General features: G+C 42.2%; 2 protein-coding genes across 5 annotated transcripts in view; both read right to left on the bottom strand.

Moving 5' to 3' along the window:
• The window catches only part of bmpr1ba (bone morphogenetic protein receptor, type IBa), a 96,415-nt gene extending 93,398 nt beyond the window's left edge, over nt 1–3,017 (bottom strand). For both annotated transcript variants that reach the window (XM_080003830.1, XM_080003831.1), the window contains exon 1: nt 2,887–3,017. The gene's annotated coding sequence lies outside the window, so the exon portion shown is untranslated. The remainder of the gene's footprint in view (nt 1–2,886) is intronic.
• A 2,747-nt stretch (nt 3,018–5,764) lies between these two features.
• Nucleotides 5,765–19,145, bottom strand: part of LOC307232698 (PDZ and LIM domain protein 5-like) — a 77,958-nt gene continuing 64,577 nt past the window's right edge. For all 3 annotated transcript variants that reach the window (XM_080003818.1, XM_080003816.1, XM_080003817.1), the window contains 6 exons: nt 18,388–18,470; nt 14,354–14,555; nt 12,073–12,253; nt 7,979–8,099; nt 7,759–7,874; nt 5,765–7,061 (listed from right to left, as the gene is read on the bottom strand). In XM_080003818.1, coding sequence (XP_079859944.1) covers nt 6,972–7,061; nt 7,759–7,874; nt 7,979–8,099; nt 12,073–12,253; nt 14,354–14,555; nt 18,388–18,470 — 793 coding nt within the window. In that variant the 3' untranslated portion in view covers nt 5,765–6,971. The remainder of the gene's footprint in view (nt 7,062–7,758; nt 7,875–7,978; nt 8,100–12,072; nt 12,254–14,353; nt 14,556–18,387; nt 18,471–19,145) is intronic.

Below are 19,145 nucleotides of genomic sequence, written 5' to 3'. Positions count from 1 at the left end.
TGTGTGTGTGTGTGTGTGTGTGTGTGTGTGTGTGTGTGTGTGTGTGTGTGTGTGTGTGTGTGTGTGTGTAGTATGGCTGTGTTAAGGGCTCGTCTGTGCTGGAGGCTGTAGAAAGGTTGATTCAAATTCTTTCTCTTCCTCTTCTCGGGTCCCCGAGGCGGTCGGCTCACTTCAGCGAGTCTAAATAATTAAGATCGGCCAGCGCTACCTTTCTCCTACACGCACGCATGCACGCACATATATATATATATACACATACAGTATATATACATATTTATCACCATATGGAACAGAGGTCCTTAAACCCTCTCAGCCCGGGACATAAAGTGGGTAAATGGAGTCTCACACCTGGGGTCCGGGGAACATACTGGCTCTGTTGTTTTTTTGGGAGAACTCGTGACGAATGGGCTCACACTCAAGTTTTATTTTTTTGTAACTTAGAGTTTGTGAAAACTGCCGGGAGTATTTTAATTGTAACTAACTACAATATATTATTCAGAGCAAACATCTGTGTGATATTATTTCTCCACTGTAGTCTAGTCTACAAGCCCAAAATGTTCACCTTCAGCATCAGTGACTTGTTTGATGAGGATTCATGAATTCATGAAAGTAGTAAAAATAGTAATTTTTAAGTTGTTTTTTTCCGCTGTAACGTTTCTAACAATTTTTTCTGATATTTAAATATGAAACGAACTGATAAGACCACCGGTGGAATATAATGATGCATGTGGAGCAGCTGGTGCTTTACAGTGGAAACTAACCAGTAAAAATAAAACTCCAAAAGTGAAAGCAAGCAGGGACTCGGTCCGACTGCACACGACTGCAACTTGCTACAGATCATCGTAGTATATTGTGCATTGATGGAATTCTATTAAAATAATGAGTAAAGCTGACTGGACAACCTGGTTGTAGAAATACAACAGAATACAGTAGAATGGAGGGGAGAGTAGAGATGAGTCGAATAGACTAGAGTAGAATACAGAAAGTAGAGTAGAAGAGACTGAAATAGACTAGGAGAGAATGGGATTGAGTGAAATAAAGTAGAGTGCAATAGAGTCTAATATAATAGAGGCAAAGAAGCGGAGTAGAATAATGTAAAATGCAGTAGAGCAGAATAGAGTAGAAGACAGTAGAACAGACTGCAGTGGAGCAGAGCAAAATAGAGTATAGTAGACTACATTGGAGTAGATTAGAGTAGACTATAGTAGAATATAGTAGAATAAACTACAGTTGAGTAGAGTAGACTACAAACAATACAGTAGAGTAGGCTACAGTTGAACAGACTGCAATGGAGTTGAGCAGAATATAGTATAATATAGCAGAAGATAGTAAAGTCAAGTTGAATAAACTAGAGTAGAGTCAAATAGAACAGACTAGAATAAAGTAAAATAGAATAGACTAGAATAGAGTCAAATAGAATAGACTAGAATAAAGTAAAATAGAATAGACCAGAGTATAGTCAAATACAATAGACTTGAGTAGAGTCAAATAGAAGACTAGAATCTAGTCAAATAGAATAGACCAGAGTCGAGTCAAATACAATAGACCAGAGTCGAGTCAAATACAATAGACTAGAATAGAGTCAAATACAAGACTAGAATCTAGTCAAATACAATAGACTTGAGTAGAGTAAAATAGAATAGACTAGAATAAAGTAAAATAGAATAGACTAGAATAGAGTAAAATAGAATAGACTAGAGTAGAATCAAATACAATAGATTTGAGTAGAGTCGAATAGAATAGACTAGTCAAATAGAAGACTAGAATCTAGTCAAATAGAATAGACCAGAGTCGAGTCAAATACAATAGACTAGAGTAGAGTCAAATAGAAAAGACTAGAATAGAGTCAAATAGAATAGACTAGAAAAGAGTCAAATACAAGACTAGAAACTAGTCAAATACAATAGACTTGAGTAGAGTCAAATAAAATAGACTAGAAAATAGTTAAATAGAAGACTAGAATCTAGTCAAATAGAATAGACCAGAGTCGAGTCAAATACAATAGACTAGAGTAGAGTTAAACAGAATAGACTACAATGGAGTAAAATTGAATAGACTAGAATCGAGTCAAATTGAATGGATTTGAATATAGTCAAATAGGATAGACTAGAATAGAGTCAATAGAATAGATTAGAATATAGTCAAATTGAATAGACAAGAGGAGAGTCAAATAGAATAGATTTGAATAGAGTCAAATAGAATAGAGTAGAGAAGGGTAAAATAGAATTGACTAAAATAGAGTCAAATAGAAAAGACTATAAGGGATAGCAGCAAGACAACAGCAGGACAACAGTAGGACAACAGCAGAATGACAGCAGGACAACATCAGGACAACAGTAGGATAACAGCGGGACAACAGCAGGACAACAGTGGAATTAAAGCAGGACAACAACAGGATAAAAGCAGGACAACAGCAGGACAACAGCAGGACAACAGCAGGATAAAAGTAGGACAACAGCAGGATAAAGGCAGGACAACAGCAGGACAACAGCAGGACAACAGCAGGACAGCAGCAGGACAACAGTAGGATAACAGCAGAATGACAGCAGGACAACAGCAGGACAACAGTAGAATAACAGCGGGACAACAGCAGGACAACAGTGGGCTCAAAGCAGGACAACAACAGGATAAAAGCAGGACAACAGCAGGACAGCAGCAGGACAACAGCGATCAAAAGCGGGACAACAGCAGGACAACAGTGGGCTCAAAGCAGGACAACAACAGGATAAAAGCAGGACAACAGCAGGACAGCAGCAGGACAACAGCGAACAAAAGCGGGACAACAACAGGACAACAGCGTTCACACACCGCCAGCCTCTCTCACATCGAGCGTGGTTAAAAGTGGTTTAAAGTTGGGAGGTAAACACAGCCATCACTACACTGTACCTCCACTGCGGTCTCGGTGCGCGGAGCTTCCTCTGCTGCTCCCTGCTCCCTCTCTGGAGGTGAAGCCACGGACTCACGCCGCGTAACGTCTGTCTCTCTCTCTCTGTCTGTCTGTCTCTCTCTCTCTCTCTCTGTCTGTCTGTCTCTCTCTCTGTCTGTCACTCTCTCACTCTCTCTCTCTCTCTCTCTCTCTCTCTCTCTCTCTCTCTCTCTCTCTCTCCCCCCCTACCGGTGAATAACGGAGGTGCAGCAGCCTTATTGAGTACGGTTGGAGCTGGTCTCATGATCTATCTGTCTATCTGTCTGTCTATCTATCTATCTGTCTGTCTATCTATCTGTCTGTCTATCTATCTATCTATCTATCTATCTATCTATCTATCTATCTATCTATCTATCTGTCTATCTATCTACCTATCTATCTATCTATCTATCTATCTATCTATCTGTCTATCTATCTATCTGTCTATCTATCTATCTGTCTATCTATCTATCTATCTATCTGTCTATCTATCTATCTATCTATCTATCTATCTATCTATCTATCTATCTATCTATCTGTCTATCTATCTACCTATCTATCTATCTATCTATCTGTCTATCTATCTATCTATCTATCTGTCTATCTATCTATCTATCTACCTATCTATCTATCTATCTATCTGTCTATCTATCTATATATATATAATTTAATATGAATCTAATATAATATAAATGCATGTTCTTTAATCCTCTTTTTTTTATGCGAGTTTAAATGCGTTTTGGATCCAAGGCAGCCCAAGTATGAAGTTTTCACAGTCGTATGATTCGATCCCTGAATTTCCGCGAAGGTTCCTGTGTGACCCGGAACAAAGGCAGCTCATCTCAGTGGATCCGGGGCGAGCGACTCCAATCAGTTAGACATGGGAGACGAGCACAGTGGGAGGGAAGAGGATCCACAGATCCATACCCTGTCAACATGTTTATCGCTCTCATATCTCTCTTTTCAGTCCAAAAAAATTGGGGGTTTTTTCAGCCCAAATATTTAAAGAAGTGTAACTGCCAGTGAATACATTAACAGCCGCTTGTAGATTGGCAGATTAAGATTAAGACTAAAACTACACTAAGAAATAGTGTGGTAGTGGGTTAAATTAATACCCACTAACAGTATATATATTTTTTATTACCTGTGCCAAGAAAAACGTTGCTTTGCCCGCAATGTTTTCAGAAAATTCCCAGGCGGTCCAAGGGAAAGTTACCAAACCATATTATCAGTGTCTGAGGAAAATGATTTATAATATCAAAGTCATCAAAACCGTCATAATATCCCGGTGGGGAACCAGTACACGTCTACACAGGTGCAACTGGTACAAGCAGACTGTCCAAACCTAAAATAACACTGTATGTATTTAATAAAAAGTGTTATCTTATCATGTCGGAGATTTGGATGAAATTGCACCAGATGTTGGGCGGACGCAGGGAGAATGTTGCTCAATATGGAATATCTAACAAAAATAAAGAATAAAATAAAATAAATCCAATCGTTGATCCTATTTCCAATGTTATGCTTCATGGAGATTTTGAGAAATCTTCAACCAAATAAACAAGGTTTCCCTCCCTCCTATCTGTTCTCTAGCTCTCTTTTCCTCTATCTGCTCTCTATCCCTCCATCAGTTCTCCTCTCCTCTATCTGTTCTCTATCCTTCTATCTGCTCTCTAGCTCTCTTTGCCTCTATCTGCTCTCTATCCCTCTATCTGCTCTCTATCCTTCTCTCTGTTCTACATCCCTCAATCTGCACTCTATCCGCTCTAAATTGCTCTATCTGTTCTCTATCCCTCTATCTGCTCTCTATCCTTCTCTCTGTTCTACATCCCTCAATCTGCACTCTATCCGCTCTAAATTGCTCTATCTGTTCTCTATCCCTCTATCTGCTCTCTAGCTCTCTTTGCCTCTATCTGCTCTCTATCCTTCTCTCTGTTCTACATCTCTCTATCTGCTCTCCATCCGCTCTAAAGCTCTCTATCTGCTCTCTATTCCTCTATCTGCTCTCAATCGCTCTCTACAGTATCCCTCTATCTACTCTCTATCCTTCTATCTGTTTTCTATCCCTCTATCTGCTCTATATCCCTCCATCTGTTCTCTGTCCCTCTATCTGCTCTACAGTATATTGCTCTATCTGCTCTCAATCGCTCTCTACAGTATCCCTCTATCTGCTCGCTATCCCTCTATCTGTTCAAAATCTCTCCATCTGCTCTCTATCCCTCTATCTGCTCTCTATCCCTCTATCTGTTATACATTCTTCCATCTGCTCTCTCTCCCTCTATCTGCTCTCTCTCCCTCTATCTGCTCTCTATCCCTCTAAAGTCGCCACTCTACCTCTCCTCCTTGCTCTCACTCCCCTCCTTCTCGGGCTGGAGGAAATTCTCAGTTAAATTCGGCTTTTCACTTTCTCTCTGAGGCTCCACTGTAGCTCGCTGGCTGGAAAAAAGCGACTTTACGCTTTCTGAAAAACAATAATAAAGGTGGTTCTGAATCCGAAGATTATATTTCACCGCTGTGAAAGATATCACAGCCACAACCACGCACAGGATATGAACGCCTTCCGGGTCCAAACCAGGAATTATTTATTATCGAACTACTTTTTCGGTGCATGAACTGTGTGGTTAATAAAGTAAAACTAAGTTATTTTTCTTGCTGTTTATTTTTTTTCTCCTCAGATTGATATGTCACAGTATTGGAGAAACAAAATATAGAAATATGAACCTAAATTGATTTGTGCCCATCGGTTCTGGCGGATAAAAACATAATGGTGGACATTTAGACACTCAGAAATGGTACGAAAACTACAGCAACAACTACTGCGACAAACCTAGGGATAAAAGTATTCGACATTAAAATTGACACATTACACTCAGTAGGACATTTATTTTTCGTCAAAATACACAGCATAAAATATATAAAACGGTTGACGGCACAAAGGAGAGCATCCATCTGTGATGTGTATTTTTTTCTTCCCGCCTTCACATTCTTCTCTTTTCTGGAATTTATCTTTGGGAAGCCGCTCAATATTCTACTCAAAGCTTCAATAAATCCAAAGGACTGATCTCTGCGCAAATATTCAAGATTTTTAACTTCATCTTTTTTTTTTTTTTTTTATATATCTGCTTACAATAAAAAATACAGCACTGTTCCACCACTAGTATGCTTGTCGGTCCAGATCTGTGGCAAGCAAATACTTTTTTTTTTTTTTTTTAAAGACTGAAAATCCTGACATGGTGGTCTGGGCTGTGGATAATATCGTAAATATTGTTGTTTATAGTGTTTCTTCACATTAGTATCATTATTCTTTATTTTTATTTTTTTTATTATTTCACTGGTTGGTAAAAGGAGTGTTGCGTGGACTAAAGCCGACTTTACACTGAATCCGACAAACGACAAGCAAACAAACTGGAAGTCCATTCATTTCTGCGGCGAGTCGGATCCAGCTGTGATAAGACATGGCTCATCTCTGGCAAGCCCCGCCCGCTAGGTGATAAGCACTGCCTCCTCTGTGGTGCCGGATGTCCTCATCCGATTGAGGCTCCGGGAGATGTTACAATTTTTCGACTCTCGTAAAAGTTTCGGATCAACACTACGACCGCAAGTCCCAGTCGCGAAGCTGCGTTGTTGAAACCTACTTTCAACTGCAAGTTACTTCTATAGGCTTTTGTATTATTGTACGCATTAAAAATAAGAGGGATAGAAAAAAGAAAAGAAAGGATTAAAAATGATATAAAAAAAAAAAAGTTGAAGGAGCTCAGATCAAACACTTATAAAGGGCGTTTCTAGCGCCCCGTCATTCGGTCAGGACAGCAAAGGCAAGTTTTGGGAAAACTGAAGAAAAGAAAGAAGAGATACAGTGCAGTGGAGGATCCGACTGGAAAGCAGCTCGATGCAAAATCTAGACGCAGGTCGTCCGACAGCCACCCAAGGGAGAGATCCCAACGTTGGCTGCGCTTTTCCGATTCGGTGTAAAACCGGATAAACGCCGTTCGTCAGGCTGATCCATCCACCCATGGAGTGAATAAAAACGAGGGGAAAGGAAACAAAGCGATGGATTTCAGGAGCTTCATATCTTCAGCGTGTGAGCGTGCTTTTTGCACAGAGGTTTGTCTTTCTTGGAGAAGAAGGTCTGGCCCTCCAGGGAGGTGCAGCACACCTGAGGAAAACAAAAACGCATGAGAAAGATGAAGAATCCTTCCATCAGCGTTCACTTCACATATTCCATTACAAATCAACACTCAAAAAAGCAAACAAAGAAGGGGAAACCGGAGCGATTTTTCGAATATTTTCAATTTTGATATGGAAGTCTGTGTCCGAGAAACGGAACCATTTCCTATTTCTAACGTGACACACGAAACACGAACGCACGAAAAAGCACCTCGTCTTTAGTTTGCTGATTTAATCCAAACGAATACAACGCGGATTCATAACCAGCACATTTGTGTCCTTCAGATCGAACAATAAAATAAATATAAGAATTTAAAAAAATGCTGATTTTACTGAAATGGATTAACTTCAGCAAAATAGATGAAACAAACAGACAAATTATAGGTATTCTTGAGAATTTAGAAGAATTTTAAGTTCAACTACTGTCTTTAATAATTTATGCTTGTTAGCTACTAACTGAAATATGTATGTTAAACTGTGCAAAACCTCTCCTACAGAGTGACATTTTGATGGTTGCCGCGCAGTTTTGCAGCTGTGTCAGTTTTATGGGAGGCAGATTAAGTTAAAGGTTTTTTTGTTTTTTTTTTTTTATGATGGGAAGAAGGGATCCTCATAAAACTCATCATATGATTCCACAAACTGCTTCCACAGCCTTCTCCGTGTGACCTGCATCCTGACGGACTCACCGCGCACACGAAGCAGGTGTCGTGCCAGGTGAAGCCCAGGGCCTCCAGGAACTTGTCTCCGGCCTCGATGGGGAACTCGCAGCCGTGGCAACCGGTTCCAAACAAGGTGTAGAAGTCTACGTGGAGAGGCGCATCACAAGGTATTTAAGCATTCGTCGCATAAAGAAAAAAAATGGAAATAACGCAGAGCATGGAGCGTGGAGCACGGGGTCCTCTCCACCTTGTTCGCAGTAGGGCTCCCCGTCCTCCAGGTGGAAGGTGTTGTTTCGGATCGGCTGCTGACAGGAAGCGCACAGGAAGCAGTGGACGTGCCATGCCTGCTTCAGGGCGTTGATCACTTCCTGGTGGCGGCACATAGCGATAGGTTACTTAAATTTAATTAAAATATACAGTTTGTTGTTGTTGTTGTTTTCTGTGTGTGTCAGGGATTAGATACATCTAGCGTTTTACAAAGCAACCCGAAGAACTCTGGTTGAAGACCTCACTCAGATGATTCCAAAGAACGTAGGACTAGAAGCATTTGGTGGTTGAGTAAAGACTCCATGAACTTATTTTTGTAAAAGTTTTATTTTAAATACATACATAAATTATTATGTATTTATTTGTATTTAATATATTTGTGTTTGTTTATTTATTTTATTTTATTTTATTAATTAATATTAATATTTTATATCTGTATCCGTATATTTATTTTAAAATAAAAAAATAATTAAGTAATAAATAAATCAATAAATATATTAAATAAATAAATTTATAATTCTGTTATTTATTTATCTATTTATTAATGTACATGTACTAGATCAACCATTATTTGGGCCTGATTGTATTTTTAAAACAACACCTCCTATTGTGTCACACACAAAAACCTTCATGACTCTACATGTAAAGACATGTGCCTTAAAGGGTGTCTACAGACTGGGAATTCCGCTTTGAGTTAAATGAATGTCCGATTGTGTGACAGGGTCTAAGTAGTTCAATCTTAACCCTAAGCATAGTGAGATTCACGTTCACATTCAGTGTGATCCATCGAATAACGCTCCTACCGAGGCTCCTGCCGAGGCTCCTACGTCCGTCACTAACAGACGATTCTACTCACCGTCACATTGACACACCGGCAACGCCGATGGTCTAATATGTACGCTTATGGTGATGACGTGAAAATTATAGAATTTACAGTAATCATCCTTGTTTCACGTCACGCTAAACCGTCCCAAAGGGCCGAGCGACGTCCACCTCGAAAGCATTTGACCGCAACGTCAACTTTTGTCGGAGGATCTGTGAGACAGTCTTACAGAAGCTGAGGGACCTCTGGTAGTTTTGCTTCGGCAAAAAGCCGACACTTTTCGGAGTCACGGCAATGAAACCAATATCAACTCGACCTTTTTTTTTTTTTTTTTTTTTCTCTCCACTTTTTACATAGACAAAACTGTTCTCCTTTACAGCCATGGCTCTTTCTCCCAGTGCCTCCAACTGGAAAATTTACAGAGCGGTTTTTCCTCCCGGAACCTCATGACCGGGCTTATAAAAGCCACTTTCTCACCGTTAAAAATGTGAGAACGGGGCAGGGCTTGGGATACGGCAGTGCTGGTGGTTTGGTTTGGCGGTGCTGGGGGGGGGCGCGGGGGATTAGCAGCCGGGGGAGTGAGAGAACAGGTTAATGAGAGGGGGATAAGTCGGCTGAAAATGTGTGAGAAATCGGGGCTTGAAAGGGCCGAGCGGCCGAAAGGAGTCAGAACATGTGAGGGATAAATGTCAGAGCCGTTGAAGAGGGAAAACCCCGTGATCCGGGCTTCCTCGCGCCCCGGGTTGAAACTAACACCTGTGGGCGCCGACCCTCCCTCCCAATCACCTCGGGCCGAGCGGAGCAAAGCTTCCGTTTCTCTCCGACGGTGTACGTCTACCGGGGATTTAAGCCTACGAAACAAAAGCCAGAACAATACAGCCAGTGTGACAGTGACATCACAGCCCGAACCAGGTTCATCCCAGCTTCACTAATCCCAATTTAGCTCCGCTTAAATTTAGTGCTCAACTGACCCGGGTTACTGGGAGGTGGTAAAAGCTCTGAACAATATGGCTATTGTCTCACGATAAATACCTATAAAAAAAGATAAAAATACTTTATAGGGAGGCTTGAAAGGCCACAAGAAGGCAACGGTCCAAGTCACAGTTAGAGATGGAACTATTATCGGAAGTTACGATTTTTCCTTTGGAAGGAGTTTATCGCATTGACTTTTAAAAGCTGCGGCGGCGCACTGTAAGCGATATTTTTGAGCTGCAAACCGAAATACGTCACCGTCCTCCGATGAAACCCATCCGCCCTGGCCGTAATATTAACGTTTCAAGATCAAATGGGCATTCCAGAAAGTAAGCGCGTGGCCCGGCAGCCTCATCTACTGGTTGACGTGGACGTGACGTAGGGCAGGGAGGGCGCTGATGTAGATCGGTGGTTTTAGAGGCTCTCCATCTCACAGAACCGACAGAAAAATGTCAGGGTGGTCCGATCCCACACACCACCCGCCCTTGCGTGGAACCCTGTCAGCCTTGTATTACATATTTCTACTAACCTTTTACCCTGTTTCCCAATTCACCGTGAGTTACATGCCCCATCCCGGCCCACTTTTTGGCATTCTCTCAGACTGTGCATTGGGTGGAGTGATTCTCCAACCGGAGGGTGAAACTACATTTTAAATCATTCATGTCCTGTTTCTGCCCTAGATGCACTTGACAGAACTCCTTAGTAAACACACACAGTTTTCATGTGTATTCACTGTGGTTCCAGTGTGTGTGTGTGGGTGTGTGTGTGTGTGTGTGTGTGTGTGTGTGTGTGTGTGTGTGTGTGTGTAAGGGGGGGTAAGGGGTTGGGGTTTTTTTTTGTTTGTTTTTTTTACATTTTTTGTTTCTGTTTTCAGTGTTTTTTGCATGGGTTGGGATTTTAGAGCCAGAAATACATGCAAACTTATGTCTAAACACATTTGTTTTTAGCTTTATAGTTATAATTTATTCCCCATATACCCAATTCAAGAACTTATCCTGTGCATAGAATCACATTTTGTATAATCTCTATATTCTCATATATTTAACTATTTCCGTTCGGTCTTTTCGGTCTTTTTCTGATTTGTCTATTTTCTATATGGCATTTTTCCCAAGGTGGCATATTCTGTATATGTGCACGCCTTTCTCCAACACCAATCGACAATGGGGCAAGCAATGAGAACTAGGTTTAAGTTAAGGAGTTGACATGTTCTCCCCGTGTTTGTGTGTGGTTTCCTCCGGGTGCTCCGGTTTCCTCCCACCATCAAAAGACACGTATGTTAGGGGTTAATACTCCTGTCAGCGCCCCTGAGCAAGGCACTGGCAAAAGAGCTGGAGTTGCACTGAGGCTGCCCACTGCTCCTAGGTATAGGACGGGTCAAATGCAGAGAACACATTGTTGTATTCTACTTGTACAATGACGATAAAGAGATATTCTATTGTAAGTTACTATTTCAGGATGGGATGGGACTAGAAGCTCATTTTAGGGGAATTGGAGGTCAGGGGACAAGACGCACAACGTTTATCATTTCAAGTAGGAGGAATGGGATGAACAACATCACGACAGAGAAAAAGATAAAGAGGCCATGGGCTGGTCAAAATAAATAAAAAAGGAGCGGTTAATGATTTGGAATGTGTCCTTACTGACAAAGCCCCAAAGAGCAGCCACGCATGGCCGTCATGTTGGATTCCCATATCAGCCCTGGCCTCCTAACAACAGGTGCCGGAGGTGTCGGAGACTAATCCTGACGAACATCATGGAGCCGTTGGTTTTCTTTTTGTTTTTCAGCCATAATATGGAGGTCGCCATAACAATATCATGTTTTGTTTTTGGGGTTTTTTCGGTTCAGATCTAAAAATAACCTTCCAAAAACTGTAAATAAAAGATAACTGTAGGATGAGGAGAACAGAGCATGCTGACATGCACACTGGCGCAAAAAAATACCATCTGTATCGGTGTCTTAATGTCTAGACAGAACGGAGAGTCATGACAGAGTATAGCGGGTTATATAACAGTGTTACAGCATTTCAATATGTGGCACAGATTAGGTTGGGAATGGGTCGGATTATTATTTCTCCCTGATGGCAAGAGAGAAACTTAGAGAAACAACTGTCGTGCAGGAAGTGGGGAGATTCTAAACGGTCGGTTCAATCAGGGTCAGGTCCGAATTTCGATGACCCTTGAAGACCTCTAATCGATTTTTACGCTCCAACCACCTACAGATTATTCTCATGTGTGACCGCCCCCCTTCTTCTCCCATTTGACCGCCACCCCCCACTCACCCCCAGGATCTTGGACTGGCAGCGGCTGCAGCTGGGGGCAAAGAACTCCTCATAGCAGTGCTCGCAGTGGACGACACCCTGCTCCTCCACAAAGCCGATGTCCGCCAGTGACGTGCGGCAGTGGGCGCAGTTAAACTCCTCCTTGTGCCACGACCTCCCCATGGCCACCAGGAAGGGACCCCTGAATGGAGGGAGGGACAGGTAGTGCTGGATTAATGATTGTGGTGTGTTGGTGGTGTGGTTTGAGCAGCCACTGGATCTAGATAATTAGGAACCCAGGATCAGAGTGACTTCATACCTGTTGCTCGTTGGTTGGTCTAAAGAGCAACAGGTAAAACCCCCATCCCCACACTCATTCAGGAGAGTAGCCCTTGTCCTGACACGTGTTTTTCTGCTCCTGGGCTTATTCCAACAAGCCCACTCTCTACAACAAACTGGTGTGTCTACAACCCTGTGGTCTGTGTCTCCATGCCGGAGGTTCCTGAAAACCCCACTTGGGTGGCTTGTGGTCGGCGCAACTGCCACACTGACGCCTGAACAGGGACTCTCCGGCACAGGGAAGGGACACAGCAGCAGCCCCCTCCCGCCTGGCTACAGCGGCATCCAGGGTGTCCGGCGTAGGACCCGGGGGAGAAGCAGCTGCAGCAACCACTACAGGTAACCGCTGGCAGCTGGCTACTCCGCCCAGCAGCCACCGCATACCTGCATACCTGTTGCTCGTTGGTTGGTCTAACAAGCAACAGGTAAAAAGCACTCCAGGAGAGGAGCCCTTGTCATGACACGTGTCTATCTGCTCCTGGGCTAATTCCACCTAGCCCACTCTCTACAATAAACTGGTGTGTCTGCAACCAATGGATGCTTCTGCGTCTCCTGCGAAACAAAATCTGGACTAATGTCTGAATTTAAGAGTGCAATAAAAAAAGAGACATTCTCCCACTCTGATCCGTGTGTGTGGGTGTATATGTGTGTGTGTGTGTGTGTGTGTGTGTGTGTGTGTGTGTGTGTGTGTGTGTGTGTGTGTGTGTGTGTGTGTGTGTGTGTGTGTGTGTGTGTGTGTGTGTGTGTGTGTGTGTGTGGGTGTGTGTGTGTGCATTTTGGAAGTAGCCAGCCCCTTGCCATGCTTCAACCAGTTGATGAAATGGGGACACAGCCGCTGCTGCTCGTGATACTGGTCTGCTCCTGCCAGCCTTACGTCTTCCGCTGTTAACTCTTACCCTATTATTATTTTGGGAGCCATGTAATGTAATTCAAATGACGTCAGAACATAATATGTGTACCATGAAGCGAAGGAGGTGGAAAGAAGAAAGAAGGCAAGTGAAAGACAATGAAATGGAACCAAAGTGCCGAAGTGGAAAATAATCTATTCGTTTTTGATACTGTAGTCAAATTGTCTAAGTAAACAATGTTCCTAAACACGACAGTAAACACTGTTTCAGATAACTAAAACTATTTGTCAGTCTCTTTCCCCCGCTTGCTTTCTTTTGTCTAGATATCTCACACAACGTCCTTCAAGTGCTTCAAGTCCTTCCTTTCCCACATGGAACCCATAACAGTGCTCGGCAAAAAATATCTGGCAAAGGCAGTCGGTAGTCATTCCCACATTGGCCTCCTTCACGGAGAAGTTCCGTATGGAGTCTGTTCCCACATTAGATGACGGTTATAATGCGGTTGGTTATAATGGTTATAATGGTATAATGGTTACAATGCGTTAGTCAGCACGTTATGTCCAGTGTGGATGCGATCGCTTGGACAATCTGTCGGCAATGGACGTAAAATCTGAATGAGTTTTGTTTTTTTCCCTGGCTCTCACGGACCAGCCCTTTGGTTTCCAACTCCCCATCTCCCCGGTTCCCTCCGCTGACGGAGTGAGGACAGAGCCCCCCGTTCCCGGGCGCAATAACCCTAAACCCAATGTTATTTAATCAGTGTGATCGTTTTCAACCTGTCATACACTCTCTGCCTCCGGGGGAAGGAACTTCCTGCGCTCCTTGCCTCTCCGGCTCCGCGCTCCGGTGCAGCCGGCGGGCGAGCGAGGCGCTTCTGCCCGATGTCACCGCACTCGAAGCACTTCATACTTCCCGAACTGACATACTGACATACTTCAGTGTTTAGAGATGGAGTTTTTTGGGGCATTTTCTGAGAGCCCACCAATAACCCAGCTATAGGCATCCACTGTCATCTGAAGTCACACGATCAACAACGGAAAACACCAAATTTCCCAATTTGGAGTCTACAGATTTTTACAATTATTTTTACTTTAAAGGACTCATTCCCTCCGCACCTTATGACGGCATTGCAGTGGGCGCACATGGGTGTCCGGGTCCCCGCGGGGATGTGTTCCGCCATCTGGACCAGCGAGTCCTCGTCTTTGGGGTGGGGCTGGGGGGCCGGCCGGGCCGGGGCCGGGCCCCTGGGGACGCTGGCTGTGCCGTTACCCCTCATCCCAAAAGACGGAGTGATTAGACCCATCTGCGGAGCCCGACCTGATGAGAAGGATGGAGGAGGAAGATAGTGAGCGAAAAGGCAGTTATTTTGCCAATTATTTTTTTATTCGAACGAAGAAGCTGAAGCGGATGATGTCCATTGACTTAAAGCGCAAAATCATAGAAAAACATGAGCGAGGTGTGCGTGTGATGGAAATGGCCAGGCAGTACGAGCGTAGTACTTCTACGATATGTAGCATAGTGAAGCAGAAGGAGGCGATAAAGGGTATAACGCCAGCCAAGGGCGTTAAAATAATGTCCATGAAAAGATGGAGAATCTGCTGTTGGTGTGGTTGACGGAGAAGCAGCTCGCAGGAGATAGCGTGACGGACGGTATCATCTGCGAGAAGGCAAAAATGATCTACACATTCTCTTTTATTGTGTTTTATCATGTTTTTATGCAATATTTGTTATTAATAAATCAATTTTTCTTATTTAAAAACAGAAAAACAGAAAAAAAATCGGAGTGTTTTTTTGGGGGCTGGAACGGATTAATGGCATTTCAATTAATTTCAATGGGGAAAATTGATTTGCTATACAAGCAGATTGCATTACGAGCTCTGTCACGGAACAAATTAAACTCGCAAGTCAAAGTACCACTGTATAACATTTCAAGGACCTGCAAGACACCCTGATTTTCAAAGTGTATGTGTGTATGTCTGTGTGTGGGTGTATGTGTGTGTGCGTGTGCGTGCGTGCGTGTGTGTGCACGTGTGCGCATGTGTAGTACTTGAACTACACCTCCAGTGGAGCTTGAGTAAATTTTGTTCCAGTTATTGATTCAATGCATGACTTTACTTCTTCATAACTTAAACACACAATGTGTCTCTCATCACATGCAGGACATATTTAAGAACCCGTTACTTTCACACGCACGCACGCACGCGCGCACGCACGCACGCAGACACACACACACACACACACACACACACAATCCACCCAGACTAAAATAGGGACACCTGACTAAATAGTCTTGCTGTGTGTGTGTATTGTCAGGGAGGAAAGGGCTGATTTTTTGACTTCCTGGCTCGGAACTGGACTGTGACTTGGGGTTTTGGGTTTTGGGGTGTTTTTTTGGGGTGCGTAAGGATGTTTGAATTTATTTTAACTTTTGTTAAGAAAAATACAAGGCCTCCAGTCTAATTCCGGCGGAGTGACTGATTACTGTCAAGCTTTCAAAGCATTCAAACTGTGGATAATTGTTAGATCGAATTTGAAAAGTTTGTATAAAGAAATAAGCGCAGAGGACAGGTTTGGTTTTAGGGTTTGGCCTCTAATATTACTTTCAAATTGTCATTTCCAATAGGTTGGTGATTAAGAGCCTGACATGCTTAATTCTAGGATTCCAAATGAGTCAGGCCTTTTGCAAGACAGAGCAGTTTACATATTCTCATGATGATTTTTAGAACTATACTATATATTTGTTTTGTTTTGCTGCGGTTACATCCGTGAGAGGATAGGAAAAATGGGTTTGGGAAAGTTTTATTCAAAGAAAACCAATATTCTTCATGTATATTAAAATAATAATAGATACACAAATATACACGACATTATTAATAAAAAATCGAACATCTGAATAAAATATCATCCAATTTGAATGAAGAAACAACATGAAAACACTAACACACACACACACGCGCATGCCCACGCACACACACACACACATACACACACACACACACACACACACACACACACACACACACACACACACACACACACACACACACACACACACACACACACACACATACACACATACACTGATACACACACACATACACACACACACACACACACAGACACAGACACAGACACAGACACAGACACACACACACACACACACACACACACACACACACACACACACACACAGACGTAGTCCAGGCTTGTAGCTGGTATTATACTGCAGCTCTGCGCCTCGGTTCGTTCAGTAAATATTATCTTTCAGAGTAGAAGTCCTGTGTGTGTGACTGGGTGAGGTGAGGAGGGTCAACTCCCCCCTGCCTCCCCCTGCCTCCCCCTACCTCCCCCTGCCTCCCCCTGCCTCCCCCCACCCCGTCATGCTTTATGGCCTTCCATACAGCACAAAATTATAAAAAAGAGAGAGAGAGAAAGCAAAGTAAGCCCGCAATGACCTATTTCACAACATGTGTCATGAAAATAATCATCCATGGAAAGTCAGGTACTCTACCCCTCAAACACATTTAGTCCAAAACAGTTTAGTTCTACGCTTTGGTTCCAGGATTTGGACCCAAAGGTTGATGCATGAGAAAAAAAAACTAAAAACACTTTTTAACTACAGGAGGGAAACGCACGGCTCCATCCAAACACGGATATAACGTGAGATTTAGCCCAAAACCGAATGACGGTTACTGTATTGGTAATATGTACGTACATGCATATACAGTATTCATATACACACATATTTTTAGTTTTATATTTTTGGTTTATATATATATATATATTTTATACATTTATTTCTGATTAAGATTATATATATATTTTTTTTATTACTCAATGTTCTTTGTTCTGTACAGCCTTTGGAGTACGTGTATGAGTGAATATGGCAATTCTAGAAAAACATTTTCTCAACTAACAAAGGTAGTGATTTTGGCATATATATATTCAAAATAATTTTATCTATTTTTATGTTATTTCTTATTTTGTTTATTGTTTTATTTGGATTAGGGTTATTGATAATCACAGGAAAAACATTTTTTATCCAAAAAGTAATATTGTTGAGCTCCAACATGGCTTAGGCCAAAGCTACACACAGCCAAACAGACATTCTTTTGTTAGACTTGCCAGCTACGTTTCAGGCAGAAACCGTTGAAAAGGTTTTTAATTTTATTAAGCTTAACATTCAACATGATCAAAATTTATCATCGCATTTTCTCATCCAATAAATTATTTTACTGCATATCCAATTAGGTGACAAAAATCGCAAGGACACGGCTACACTGACGGACAACCGGCAAACGACTTAATAAATGGACTGTGTTTATGCAGCGCCGTTTCAAACCAATGAATGTCACAAATTCCCAATGTGACGGTAAAGTCAGACGTGCACGGTGACCACCGGCTCATTGGCATCATCGGGGGCTCGATGCCTTGCTCAAGGATGCTAACAGACCATGTGCTCCACCTTAAAGCTCCATGATGTGAAATTCAAGAAAATGACCATTGATGGAAAACAAATGCTCTCTTCCGATATTGATTTTGCTTCTAGCTACGCTGAGGCAACAGAAAGCACAGGGTCGATGAGAATTGATCACCTGGGAAACACTTACCTAAAAAAAAAAAACAGGAGGTGTACCACACAAAACTGTATCTAGGAATCCTTCACTTTACACATTGAGAGAAATCATTTGAAGTCTTAATCCATTCAACGTCTGTGTTGGGTGGAACACACTACAAGCTCCCAGGATTCCGGTCGAAACAGCCAGGTGACAGGTGTTCCATATCCACAGTTTACCGGCCGAAACCAAAATTCATCCAGGCTGCATTGCACTTCACCAATATCTGCATTCTTACCGGGAAAGGCGGACCCCGCCACCAACACTGGAAACAACATATAGAGAAGGGTGCAACACAATGGCTGTTTCTTTTAAAGTTCCCGCTCGGAAAAAAATTCCAAACATATAATTGATCTTACAAAATGATCTCACAAATTAGCACTTGAATGCATCTTTAAGACGCTGCTGTCCTGTGTATATATATATGCGCGTGCGCACACACACACACACACACACACACACACACACACACACACCACACACACACACACACACACAACCACACACACAATGGCACACAGTGCAGAACGTACTCTGGGAGGCGGCAGGTCCCTTGATCATGGTCTTCACTGCGGTGGAGTCATGACTGTTGAGTTTGGGTTCTTCTACTTCATCACTGTGGAAAGAGAACGCAACGTCATACATGAGTAAAATATTATATTCATAATGAAAAACACAGACAGCAGTCACTCTCTCTCTTCTTATTGTGTAAAAAAAATAACTCTATACTGTTTATTGTCCATTATCTATTTGTCAAAGTTATTAATTCTAATAATAATTTATTGTTATATTTTGTACATTTATTTCATCTGATCCAACACCTCCTTGGTCATTATCAAAATCTGTCAATAAATGCTGTGTAGTATTTTTTGTTATCTCTTCTGTCATTGTTTTATTTCCCATTGAAGATACTCGTAAATCACTTGTTTGCCTATTTTGGATGCGATTTTAAATGTTATTTTAAAAACAAGAGAGAGAGGCGTCAATCACTCAGGTCCATACCCGTCAACCCTCCCGTTTATCCCAGGATTCTCCCGTATTTTACCCTTCTCTCCCGCTGTCCTCCTGTTTAATTATTTACCGTACATCTCCCATATTTTTTCACCTTCCTGAAAAAAAAAGAACCATGGCAATCTCTCTGCTCAGCAATCAGAGCCATCTCCTTTTGTTCCCCTTCACCGTTTCTCGAAGAAAAACAACAATAATAACAGTGTGTTTTTTCCTCCGTCTCCTAATTGAATTATATTAAAAAAAAATTAAAAAACCCATGCGTAACGGGGAGACTTTCTCG

The sequence above is a fragment of the Zeus faber genome (assembly GCF_960531495.2).
Source record: "Zeus faber genome assembly, chromosome: 7".
Classification (NCBI taxonomy): domain Eukaryota; kingdom Metazoa; phylum Chordata; class Actinopteri; order Zeiformes; family Zeidae; genus Zeus; species Zeus faber.
The sequence above is the reverse complement of the archived record's forward strand: the minus strand, read 5'-3'. Positions and strand labels throughout refer to the sequence as shown.